A 13,458-nucleotide genomic window follows, 5' to 3' on the forward strand; every position below is an offset into this window, starting at 1 on the left:
ATCTACTGAGGAGGTCAGTCGACTCGGAACAGAGGGAAAGGTGAGGGAGAGACTTTGTTCTCCAGGCCTGCGCTGCATTCAGAAGTTTGTGCTTTCATAAGATTCCAAATCTTTTGACAGAGTGAAGAAAGAAAGTAAACAGAGCTTTGTGAAAGCATATCTAATCTTGAGGGATTTAGGTGGGTTTGGTGTCTGCCAACTTTCTCCAGGCCTTTACCAAGGAGTATGAGTATTAAAAAAAAACAAAACCAATGAGCCACAGTACCTGCAGTGAACGAGGATGGGTTCACCGTCCACCCTCAGGGACCTCACGTAGTTTACAAATTCCAGAAAGTCCGAGGAGTCATCGGGAACGCCATGGTCAGGCCATGCCACGTACTGGAGATGCGTCACAGTGTGCTCCTCTCCGGTCTGCAGAAGATGCGGGGTGGTCTTGCTGAGTCTATGTGGACGGTGGGCAGGTGGGCAGGAGGACGCTAGCCCCACCCCAGCCTCCAACCAGGAAGCTCCTGTCTCCAGACGCTCTTCTGCCCACCGGGCACCACCCTGCTGTGGCCCCGGCCCATTCCAACCCCCCTTCCCCACCCACGCCCCCAGACACCCAACCTCCAGGCCACCTCGTGCCTGACTGCTCCTCCATTTCCACCCATAGCAATTTTCTCCTGTTCCCTCCAGTGGGTTTTGCTACTAGGGCCACGCACGTTGGCTCTTTTTTTTTTTTTTTTTTAATGGGCAAAATATACATAAGAAGAAGTTTACCATTTTAAACGTTATTAAATGTACAGTTGAGTGGGGTTAAGTACATTCACAGTGTTGTACAACCATGCCCACTGTTTCTGGAACTGTCTCATCTTCCCAAACTGAAACACGGTGCCCATTAGACACTAACGCTTCATCCCCCTTCCCCGCAGCCCTGGCAACCATCATCCTTTCTGTGCCTATGAACTGACTACTCCAGGTACTTCGTATACGAGAAGTCAGACAGAATTTGTCCTTTTGTGTCTGGCTTCTTTTGCTCAGTGTAATGTCTTCAGGGTTTAACCACGCCGTAGCATGTGTCAGAATGTCCTACTTTTTAAAGGAGGAGTGAGATTCCATTGTGTGATTACACCACATTTTGCTTCTCCATTAATCTGTCAGTAGACACTTGGGCTGTTTCCATCTGTCGGCTGCTGTGAATAGTGCTGTGCACACGGGTGCTGGCTCTTTTCCAGGCTATCGTGCGTATTTACTGAAGTGCTCACCAGGTGGAAACGTGGAGCAGGACAAGAAGTAGAGCCCCACCCCAGACCACCTGCCTCTAAATGGCGCCCTCCCCTGGGTGGCTCACCATCCGGGCACCACTCACCTTGGTGTTGGTGACCAGCATTTCCCGGAACACGTACGCGATGGTGCAGTCCTCTGACTGACATCGGATGTGAAAGCTGCCGTGTTCCATGACGTCGGGGGGATCGGGCCAGTACTGGTGACACTTGGTCTGCAAAGGGAACCAGCGGGTGTGAGTTAACCTTGGCTGTGGGGTGGCACACGTGAACGGTTAACGGGATGGATGGGTCGGGCGTCAGCCAGAGGGCTCTCCTCACACCAGATACTCCGAGAGCTGCTGGGAGAAAAGAAAGGGCAGGTGAGGCCGATCTGCCCTGTGTCTGTTTTCTGGGGGGGGTGGGCAGAGGAAGAGTGGGGCGCGGGATGGGGGTCAGCCTGCCTGGGGCCAGGCCACAGCTCTCATACCGGCCGGAGCTGGAGGAGGGCACAGATTTCTCTTCTTCGTCACCAGGGTCCCACTGCTGGAAGAACCGAGGGGCCTCACACATGGAGTCTGCACCCCAGTCGAGTCCCCTCCAGTCCCTCAGCCCCTGCTCTGCCCCCAGCACCTGCTTCCGCCTCACCCCTCCTTCCCCCTCCAGACCCCGACCCCTCAAGGCGCAGCTGTTTGAAGAGCACACACTTGGGAGCCAGACTCCTCAGAAGTCCGCTGGAATCATTTTCCTCTCCACCTGTGAGTCGTATGACTTTGAATCTACTACTACTTAACCTCTGATTTTCACATCCTTCACTCGAAAGACAGGCGGCACCTGCTTCCCGGATGGTGACAGAGGCTGGAGAGATGGTGTGCAGTGCCAGGTCCACTGCAGGGCGGGGGGAGGGGGGCAGGTCAACAGTGGCTGTCACTACCGTCGTTGCTTTTGTATCTGACTCATGGAGCTGAGACTCGCCAGACAGCAGAGGAGGAAACCTGGGCTCAGCGGGATTAAGCGACTTGCCCCAGGTCTGGGGCTGCTGTGGTTCCCCTGCTGGCTGACTAACCAAACCCCTGGCCCCTCCCGTTTTCTATTCTTGCTTCCAAATCCTGAACCTTGCTCTGTAGCCGTCTCGCTCCTGCCTCTAGCCTTGAAGCAACGTTCAGGGCCAAGCTGCCCATCCCATCATAAGTTCCATCAGTCAAAGTCTGACTCATTCAAAAAAACTTCTCCAAGCCTACAGTTGCTTCAGCTTGTGTAAAAATTACATTCACAGCTGAAAGGGGGTATAAACCAACAGACGCACATAATTTGGAAAGAGCTTTTCTATTCTTTCAAACATCACAGTGAATATTTGAAATTAAAGCACGTTGCTGGAGAGGTGGAGTTAAGAATCTGCTTGTAAACCTTAAACCTGGGGATGTGGGTTAGTGGCCACTTCCCAGCTACTCTCGAACATGAAGGACTGCTGTCCATAGACCCTGAGGCAGGGTCGACACCTGCCGGCCGGCACATGGTATCTGCCTCCTCACCTGCGTGACGGGAGGGGCACAGCTCTCTGCTGCAGGCTCCTGGGGGGGGGGGGGGCCCTACCCACAGGACAACCGAGGGGTAACTTCTCCCTGAAGTGATGAACCCAGGCAGGGCAGAGCCACAAACCTCTCTTATTTCCAGAGACTCCCAGTGAATCTGACCAGAACTGGACTCTCTTTACCCTTGGATCAAATTTAGATTTTTCAGTCTGTCTGGATCTCACGGCGTTGGAGGTGTAGTGGAAACAGCATGAAGTATGTGGCGATGCCGAGTTTCCCTCCCGGTGAATGCATCCCACTAGCCGAGTGTGTGGTCCTGGGCAGGGTCCTTCCCGCCTTTGTGCCAGGGTTTCCCCACGAAGGCTGCTGCCATGGGGAGAGATGGTGCTGCAGCCTGCTGTCTTCTGATCGGCATGTGCTAAGCACTAACCGGCACTCTCTACGGATGTCATTTTATCTGGGCCTTGAAACCACCTTAGGGGGCAGACTGTCTCTGCTTTGCACCTGAGGAAACTGAGGCTCAGAGAGCTCCACCTGTGTCAGGTGTGTGTCTATGCAGGCACTGGGGCACAGATAAAGGTAAAAAGTAACTCTTCCCCCAAAAGAAACATCCTTGACGGAAGGTGAAGGAGAACAACTTTTTCAATGGAAAGGCTATACCCCATAGCTCTGTTTCCTCTCATGGAGGAAACCCATGAGCCCGAAGGGAGAGCATGATGAAGAATGTTTTGGGCAGGAGGGAAAAGAAGGAGAATGAAAGCAGTCCTGGGGCAGGAGCGCCCCACCAACCACAGGCGGCACGGGGCTCTCAGGGAGGGGAGCCCGCTCTGCTCCATGCATTATAGTGGAGAGAGCCAGCGGGACACACCGAGAACTGCACGCCTCAGAAAAGGCAGAGGGCAGAGGTGCAGGCCTGCAGTGACTGCCTCCTAATCAGGAGGAAGTCGTGGGTGGTGGCGAGGACCAGACGAGGGACCTCGGGATAAAGGGTTTGGGCCACTGGAGAGTTTGTAACAAGAGAGGGAGGAAACATGCAGCCTGGATTTGAGAAGAACAGGTTTCCAACCATCGATAACTAAGAGGTAAGTTCCCTGAGCCAGAGGTTGTGAGAGGAACGCTCTGACTCACGGGAGATGGGAATCCCTAATGCAGGAGTGCGGCAGAACCGGCCGGAAGGGTTCAACCAGGAAGAAAGGGCTAAGAAACCAAGAAACCCACCAGGTCATGTGGAGACCTCAGAGGAGCTCAGGTTCGGAGACCAACCAACCAAAGAGAGGAGGGGGACGTGCTCAGGGCAGGACCTGTAAGAACAACCGGAGAAAGCCAGGCCCCTTGGATGGAAGAAAGGGCCTTTTCTCCGGAGCTGCCGCAGGCAGAGCAAGGGGGAGGAAGGGCTCCAGCCAGGGCAGATGGGTCATCACTAACCACACCCACTGGGGCTCTCTTTTCTCTGCGGAGCAGAATGACTTACAGCCGGGAAGGGCAGAGCCAACTCTGAAGGGGAGGGGCAGCCCAGCACTGGCAGGGAGACAGCGCTGGGCTGCCCCAGGGTGCAGGTGTCGGCTCTAAGGAATTGTAGCATCGCTGGGATATCCTGGGAGCTCGGAGAATGGCACCTCCACAGACAGCTCCTGAGGAAACCTGGAGCGTCCAGGCCCCCAGAAGTCACAAAACAGGCAGGCAAACACGGCAGAGTTTTCTGATGGAGAGACTGACAGATTCTGGAAATGCCAAGGCCATAAACTTGACATCTGTCATCTCTAAAGCACCAGAAAGGCCCAGATCAGGGCCTGAGAGGTGTAGGGTGTGGTGGCAGACTAGGAAGGGATCAGGCCTGCAGTAAAAGGCACAGAACCACATGGTGGGAAAGTGTTTTTTCCCACGTGTGCCGTGGGCAGGGTCCGAATTCGGGTCTAAGACAGCTTTAACATCATCTCCCTAGCATTCTCCCTTTTCAGGAGAGCACAGGCGAGGGTATGGGCGAGCAGGCCTCAGGTCCAGAGCCTGGAAGGCAAGAATATTTACTTAGATTTTAATAACACTGCTCAGTCGTCTTCGCCTTTTGACATACACCTTCTTTCTATGGCAAATGATACTGGGCTTCCATTTAAGATATATCTTTCAAAGGAATTTTTTTTTTTTAAGCAAGAAAAGGTGAGCCAATTTGATGAAAAAATTATAAATAATACTACAATAAAATACATATGTATCATATAGTCCTGGCAATAATGAAGGTGGTACCCAAGCTACTATTGTTAACATCTGCATGACACTTCCCGTGTGCCAAGCACTTGTTCTAAGAAGGCTGCCTGTATTAACTCATTCAATTCCTCCACAAGCCCATGACAGGTACCGTTACTATTCCGTTTTACACAGAGCGTCTGTAGCTTTTCCTAAGCCACACAGGGAGGAAGCAACAGAGCAAGGATCTGAATTCAGGAAGCCTGGCCCCAGTGTCTGCCCTCTTACCCAGGACCCCAGCTGTGGGCGCTCCAGAAAAACAGAGAGGACAGGCTAGGACTGGGAGCCAGCTGGGCTTCTTTAAGTTCAAATAAGGGCCCAGTAACTTCACTGCCTATTCAAAATAAGATTAGAAAAATCAACATGCACATACAAAAACCACAATATAAGCGAAAATTAAAAATCGGCAAAAACAAGACTTTCAGATGAGGAGATCAGGCGATGCCACAGACCTGCTGCCTTGTGATTTCAGGAAAGCCCCTGAGAGGTCTCACGGTAACTGGGTAGACAAGATGGACAGATGGCCAGGGCTGGGAGCAGAGCTGGAACAATGAACAAACTACTCCCCAGAGAGAACCCTCGATGCCTCTGACCCAGAGCATTCTAGAAGGAGCTTTCCACTGCCCCTTGAGGGCCTTTACATTTTTAAACAATGACTTATGTGAAGAGATTCTGATCAAAACTGAGCGACAAGATGCTAAGAGTGATAGCCAACACAAAGAAGAACAGACAGGAAACCCAAGAGCCCGAGGGCACTCCAAAGGCCAGGTGTGGTGGCTAATCCTCCCAGGGACGGTAATGCTGGCCACTCACATGAACAGCTAACACCTGCCAGACAGCTGTGACAGGCAACTCTCTAAGCTTTTCACGTGTACCGTCTCAGTCTTCACAAACCCTCCGAGGTGGGCACTGTTATCTGCAGCTTATACACAGGAAAGCTGAGGGTCAGAGAGGGTAAGTAACTTGCTCAAGAGGAACCTGTTCTAAGCCCAGGTCGTCTTGCTCTGGAGCCCCACCAGCCTGCTGCATGGGGATTGCAGGAGTCAAGTGCATCGGTACAAAATGGGGAAACTGGCTCGACAGCAACATCGAGACAAAGACCAGACAGTTTCCGCTGACGACAAGCTTAACGGAAGCTGAGCTTGTAACCGTTCACAAGTTGAAGATCGTTTTCAGATATCTGAGAGGGCACTGCACAGAAGAGAAGCGTAACTTATCATTGTGTCTTCCAGGTAAGAGAAGCAGGTGGGGTGGAGGTTCAAAGTGATGTGGATTTCAGCTCATTGTGAGCAGGGATTTTTCAGAAATCAGAGCTGCATACCCAAGGATGGACCCTGGAAGTGTTTCACCCATGGTGGGGAGCCATCTGCCTGGTACAACCCGCGTGAAAGCCCTCTGCAATCCACGGGGCTCTCTAGAATTAGCAGGAATCCTTAGTTTGCTGTTTTGAGTGAGAGGGTAGACTGAGCTCCTCAAACATACAATCTATTCCAATCCTGTATTCTCATTTTCAGCACAGATCAATTTGGCATTCTGAGCTACATGCCCAGGAGAGGCCAGGGAGGAGGTGGCACACAGATGGTTCAAAATTAATTTATATTTGCCTCTGGAATGTGTTTCAGTGAAGATATCCAGATGCAAGCAGACGTTACAGCACTCATGATTCACAGCATCCCTTGCACACTGACTTCTGTTACATAATCAGTGAGCTGTTCCTATGGAGAACACACATCGGGCTGAGCACAGTACGGTGCCCATCACTCTCCTAATTAAGCCCTTCTTACCTCTTTTTGGCATCGGGTTTTGCTGCAGCACAAGTAGTGGCTGGCAGAGGTCATTTCTCCTACTTTTTACTGTGAACCGGGCACTCACGCTGCTCTTCTCAGGACCAGCACTTGTCCTGGGTGGGTGAGGCCACGGCTAATGCAGGGGTTCCGGGGCAGGTGAGACACGGGGAAATGCCTCCTGGCTTTGTTATAATGGATCCGAGCCAGGAGTGGGAGGGACTGTCTGACCACTCCTGAGCTCGGGAAGGCCAGGAGCGCTGAGCATCCCGTCCCTGCAGGTGTCCATCAGCAGCTCTGCACAGGAGGTTTACGGGTCACACAGGGGCTGGACAACGTGACACTCAATTAAGAACTTTTCCAGCTCCGAAATTCATGTTCCACAGAGCACAGTGTGATGTGCACACGTATGAACTGGAAATCAAGCCACTTACCCGCCCTCGCTCTGTGAGAGTCGTCAACATGACGATGAGGGATAACTTCTGATCCCAGACTACTTGCCAGAACTGCGCACAGGTATGTGGCAGGGGTCCCTGAGCGGCGATGTACTTGTTCACAAGGTTAGCAGCAGGAATCTCCATCTGGCAAGAGACGGTTAAGACATTAGAATCTGTTACCGCCGCAAGGTGGACAGGGAACTGGACCTTCAACTCTTCAAGTTGGTGACTGTCATTACACCACAATAACATCTTGATCAATTTACGGCCAATAAGAAAAATCAAAGAAAAAGCTGTTTTAAAAAAAATGCTTCAAAGATATTTGACAATAATATTAGCATTAGATGTTTAAGATAAAACTATATGATAGTCAGGAGGTGATAATCAGACGCGGACCTACAAGACGGCAGAAGAGTTTAAACGACCTTCACTGCTGTATCCGAATACAAGCAATACTGCGTCCCTGCATTTTCAGCAGCATATGCCGTTCCTCATGCCTGTATCTTTCCCTATGCAGAGTTTTCTATCAAACTCTATTTATTTTCTTTGAAGCATAAATCACGCAGGCTTATACCACCAACTGTTGTTACTCTCTGCTTTTTGCATGGCTGCCCATGTCTGTGCCATTGAGTTGATCAATACCGCCCCCTCCTCAACGTTACTGAGGTATAAGTGACAAATAAAAATTGTATACTTAAGGAGTACAACATGCTGGTTTGACATACATATACACTGTGACATGATTACCACAGTCAAGTTAATGAACACATCACCACACAGTTACCTTCTGAGTTGATCAGCGTTCAATGTTAAAATGTTTGCAACTGTCCTCAGTGTCCCCCTCTCACTCTGCTCTGCTTTTACTTCTAAACTGTCTTTTCTGTGAGAGACCACTCAGGACGGGCTGAGCTTTGGAGGTGGCATCATGATGCACTCATTCTTAGGCGGGGAAGGTAAGTGGAGGTGCCTAGTTCACGGTGTGGCTGCTGCTTGGGTTAACGGCTTCCTCAGTCCTGGTCTCAGCCACTCCTCTCTTCTGGACTGAATGGTCTTAACTGCCCCCATCATTTCTGACTCTCTGCTTTCCAGACACCAGGCATGTTGAAGGGAAGGTCAAAGAACCTCACAGATGTTTTGGAATACGTGGACTCATTGATAAGACTCATTTTTACTGGTAGTTCTTCGTATCATGCTCTAACCCGAGAACCTGCAAAGTCGTCTGCTCATTTCAGTTGGAGGTGGCAAACTATGCACCAAGGGCCAAATTTAACTGCTGCTTTGCAGGTGAAAAGTGGTTTTTTATATTTTCACATGGTTACATTTAAAATGGTTATATAAGTCCCTAATTAATATCCTCAATTTTGTCTCTTGGCTTGCAAAAACCAAAATATTTACTGTCTGGCCCTCTACGGAAAAAATGTGCTGACCTCTGGTTTAGATGAAGAAACTGAGGCTCAGAGAGGCTAAGTTGCCCAAGGTGCATTTTCAGAGTGAAATGAATGCTTTTCCCCATGACGTATGAAATCATTTCCATTTTGTTTTGCGGTTAGATGCCCAGAGGTGGTTTTATTTTTTCTTATTTTTAGGCAGGATGTACAATTGTAACAGGGGGGGAAAACCCCAGCAAGTTACAAGTTACATACCACCGGCCAAAACAAAAACAAGATGGAGTCAGAGGCACAGAATCTGAGTTCTGGTCCCATCTTCTGTTAGCTTTGAGACTTTCCAAATTATTTAACCTCTCTGAACCTTCGTTTCGTCCTCTGCAGAATAGGACTATTCTGCCTTCCCTCAGCGGCTGTTGTGGTACTGAAATGAGGCAGTGAACAAGAAAGCTCTCCGTCTACCGCAAAGCACCACACATGCCGCTGTCAGACTTGTTACAGCGATTCATGTGCTTTTTCTTAAGATCCAGATTTCTAACTTACATTCACATAACTCGCATTAATATAATCTTCAGTTCCCCGCAATAATACCCGGGTGGTGTCATCTGTGGGGGAGAAAGAAATTTGCCGATTATTCCGAGTGTTATTTTTATCACACGAAGTAAACAAGAGTTCAGTTCCCAGCCCCATCTGCACCTCTTGCCTCATTAGCATAAACACTATTCCCCAACTGTTCAGAGTCTGAAATGGCTGCAGTAGAGATGGTGGTGTTTACAGACACACTGAAAACCGTTCCAGAATACCAGACAATCTGTTTTAAAAAAGGAAACATTATCTCAGTGGTGGGGGGAGGGAGGAGGAGGCATTCACGCCGGATACTCACAAGGCAGTACATCTTTATATCGGTTTTTGTCCAAGTTTTGAGGCAGCTTTGCAAACGTGATGGCCAAACCGGGCTTCTTTCTGTAGAGTTGCTATATGACCAATAGAGAAGTTAAAAAAAACAACAACCCCAAAACACTGCCGAAAACAGCTGTGCAGAGTGTGGAAACGTACTTTAACGGGAAAGTTTACCATTCACAGGAACAAAATCTTAACATTTAAAAGTGATTATGCATATGATATATTACAAGAAAAATCTCCCCACTAAGAAATTCTACAATCCCATGAGAAACTGACTAAATTCTTCAGTAATTTTTTTTTTTTTTAATATGAGGATCTTTGGGAGAAAACAAGTCATAGGAAGGGGTGTGAGTCACAGATAATGGATCACGGTAAGTAAAACCTCATCTTTGTAACAATTATTTGACAAGAGCTAAAAGCCAAGTAGAGGGGAAAAAAAAAGAACTATGACTAAAAATTAAATGGAAATCATGTACATTAGTCTAAAAACATTCCCCTCCAATGTAATGGAATGAATCATATTTTTTGCTTAAGGACAGGAGCGTTTGTTTCATTCATCATTTCAGAAGTATACTTTCACAATAAAAAATTTATTCCAATACACGGTAAACTTCACTTAAGGAGGTATTTCCCTGTACATGCAATCACTAGCCAAAAATTCAGTTAAATCCATCTTTGTATATCTACAAGCACGTACTAGACACATTTGTACTGCACCTGATATAATGGTGACAACAGCTCTGTGAGAGTATTAATAGTATCCTTATTTTGCTAGCGAGAGACAGAGATTAAATGCTTTGCTCAAGATTACAAACGGGAGGCTGAACTCAGATCTGACTCCAGTGCTTGAGATTTTTTCTCTTTGAAGCCACACTTTATTGAGGTATGACCGACATGTTAAAAGCGTATGTATTTAACGTACAACTCGATGAGTTTGGGGATCAGTCTATACCTGTGAAACCATCACCACCCTAAAGGCACCAGACACGTCCATCCCCTCCCAAAGTTTCCTCTGCCCATTGGAGTTTTCTTTTCTACACAACTATGTTTCCCACTTTGAACTACAGAGAGAAACACTATTCACTGGTCGTTTTCGTTAACTTTACGGAAATTTAAAAACACAATTTTTTTTTTCAGTGTTGGAAGTAATTTTTTTTTTTTTGCAAATAATTTGAGAAATTCAGATAAATATAAAGAAAAAAAAATTACCAGTAATTTCACAACCCTGAAATGACCCTTTTCATGTATTTTCTCCAGCTTATTTTTTTCATGCACACATGTATCTAAACACCCATAATTATACACGTAAACACATACAACACACAGATATGTTAGGTTTTTAAAAACAAAAAATGAGATGAAACTATATACAGCACTTCCCATTCTGTTTTACGGAACCCAAGCATTTTGGAAGATGCTAACAGGTATTGCTCTGGGAAAGTTTCAAGGGCAAAGAGAGCTGGGGAATACTACAAACCATCTTATGTTCTAGGAGTCTCCAAGATGACAAGTCCTGAAGTGTGTAAGTTTATTTAATTCTGATTAGTTAAGCATTTCTCAAGCTAATCTGGCCACGGAGGATCTCATGTCTCCCAAGCGTTCTGGGAAATATCATCGTAATTCTAAAGGCTGTTTTTTTTTTCCAGCTTATTATATAGTGTCTAATTCTCTGTGTCATTTAAATACTCTAAATATTCTCTATACACATGATGTTTACTGGCTCAATAATCTATAGTTTTTCATAATTTAACTTTATTCTACTTCTTAATTAGACTGCTCTCAAGTCTTTCTTGCCATAATCTCCTTAGGAACAGAGTGACTGCATCAAAGCATATATTTGAGGACTTCCATTTGTACAGAGTAGAGTTGCCCTACAGGGGTGAATGAGAATGGTTAGCTGACCAAATTGTGGCCAACATCATCGACTAAAATGTGTTTGCAATTTGAATAGGGAGGCTGAATGGTATTTTTCCCTGTATATTTTTGCAAATTGTATCTGTTTTGTAAACAGCCTCTGTTGGTCTGTTTTCCTCCTATTAGTTCTTTTATTAAACAAACTGCACAGAAGTCATCAGGAGAGAATTAGTACAGAGATTTTTGGTAATGATAATTATGTCTTATATATTTACCAAATGCTGAGAACTTCCAACTTCTCTCTAAAGCTCAGCTGCTGATCATCTTTACGATTTCAGTTTGTAACATCAAATAGCCGCTGAATAACTTCTTAAATATCTGCAAGCTTTAATGGACTCTCTGGGCTCCCTCCAGAAATAAATTCATGATTTATTGGAGGTTTTGGTTTGATTCTGGGAGGAGGAGAACGTCTGAGTCGGTCAAATTCCCCTAAATGACATTTGGGTTCTAACTGACTAGGTGGATAGAAGCGAAATCCAGTTAAGTGAAAACAGTCAGTAAAGCTAACCTGGAGGTAAAAAGTCTTTCTTTTCAACAACAAAAATGTAAATGTCATCAACTTGAGATGGTCTAGCAGAAAAGCACAGATCTCAGAAGGCGTTAATCACAATTAGTATATGAATGTATCTTAGCAGGAATGGTTCGTTGATAGGACTGTAAAGTATTGAAATAAAATAAAAAGATAACAGTACTACAGCAGTATTTTGAAAGTTTTAAACATGTATACCCTGGGCTTTATCGGATAGAAATGCATAGATACGTATCAAATAAATTTATCTGCAGCACAATACTTTCTTATTAGCCCTTGTCCTTTAAATGGGGCCTGAGCACTTGAAATGTAATGTCCACACACACAGTCATTCCAAAGCCCACTGTTTGCTCCCTGTATTCCATCTGTTATACTTGATAACGTTTTCCCTTCTTAAAACAAATTTGGAGAATTATTTTTAAAACTTTTTTTGGTATGAGCTCTAGCCTTGAAGGTAAACCTCCATGTGTCACTGTGAACCTCTTGTTAAGTCTTCAGCTACCTTCGTCCTTCCAGATCAACTGCTATGATCACAGGAGCCAGCGAGTCACTTGTTCTGACACTAATGCTGTATCCTATAATGGGTGATGCAGGAGCGAGTTCAGGAAGAACAGGGGTCAGAGGAGAGAAGGATGGCTTCTGGTCTTAGTAAAGAGGGAAGATGCTGCAGTGGGAGGGGTGGGAGGGGGTGCATCTGAGTTTGACATGACCTTTGGTGAAGCCTTGTAGCCGCTGCTCTAACTCATCAGTCTCAGGAGGCGGGAGGGTAGATGTTCCTCGTTTTCTATCAACTGTTTTCCACAAGTCTCCAGAGAGGTCTTAAGTGGGCAAGGAGGCAGGGATGTTGCAAAGTCATTGGATGAAGATGGGCACAAGGGGCCTCTGTTTGCTGGGAAGCTGGTTCTCAAAGGACAGTTAGCATTAGCACTTAGCTCTTACCCAGGGCCGTTGATACTGAATGCACAGCCTTTCCCTTGCCTAAATGGACAGCTCAACTCAGCGAAAACGTGAAATGACCCACAAGTTACTCTCAGGAAGGAATGACCCTGGGGCTGAATCAATGCGTTCCTTAGAGGAGGTGAGCATCCTGGAGGTGGTCGTGGACTTGGAGCCGTGTGAACCCCAAGTCAGAGACAGAGAGACAGAGGGATGCCCTACCCTGGCTGAACACAGTATTCAGGCAGTTTGAGGCCAATCACAAATGCTGCCTGACCACTCACATTGAAGAGCTTGCACAGTGCAGCTCCTGGAGGGAGGGGCTCATATTGGAGGCAGGGTGGAGACCTGGGTTGCACCTGGTGAGTTCCGACAGCGGACTTTCAGCAGAGATTCTAATCCTGGCTCTATCTCCCACCAGCTGGGTGACAGTGGGCAAGTCCCTTAGCCTGAGCCTCATTTTCTCCACCTATAAAAGAGGGATCCTAATAATTGTGGCCACATCTGTCTCACAGAATTGCTGTGAGAGTCTACTGGGACAACATATGTGAAACAC

At 47.0% G+C, this 13,458-nt stretch overlaps 1 protein-coding gene across 4 annotated transcripts in view; it reads right to left on the bottom strand.

Annotated features, from left to right (window-relative positions):
• Positions 1 to 13,458, bottom strand: part of PTPN3 (protein tyrosine phosphatase non-receptor type 3) — a 131,193-nt gene that overhangs the window by 5,624 nt on the left and 112,111 nt on the right. For all 4 annotated transcript variants that reach the window (XM_031450162.2, XM_031450163.2, XM_031450164.2 and 1 more), the window contains exons 20-24: positions 9,504 to 9,594; positions 9,164 to 9,225; positions 7,233 to 7,379; positions 1,349 to 1,477; positions 266 to 411 (exon numbers count right to left, since the gene is read on the bottom strand). In XM_031450162.2, the coding sequence (XP_031306022.1) occupies positions 266 to 411; positions 1,349 to 1,477; positions 7,233 to 7,379; positions 9,164 to 9,225; positions 9,504 to 9,594 (575 nt within the window). The remainder of the gene's footprint in view (positions 1 to 265; positions 412 to 1,348; positions 1,478 to 7,232; positions 7,380 to 9,163; positions 9,226 to 9,503; positions 9,595 to 13,458) is intronic.

Source organism: Camelus dromedarius, chromosome 10, assembly GCF_036321535.1.
Source record: "Camelus dromedarius isolate mCamDro1 chromosome 10, mCamDro1.pat, whole genome shotgun sequence".
NCBI lineage: Eukaryota > Metazoa > Chordata > Mammalia > Artiodactyla > Camelidae > Camelus > Camelus dromedarius.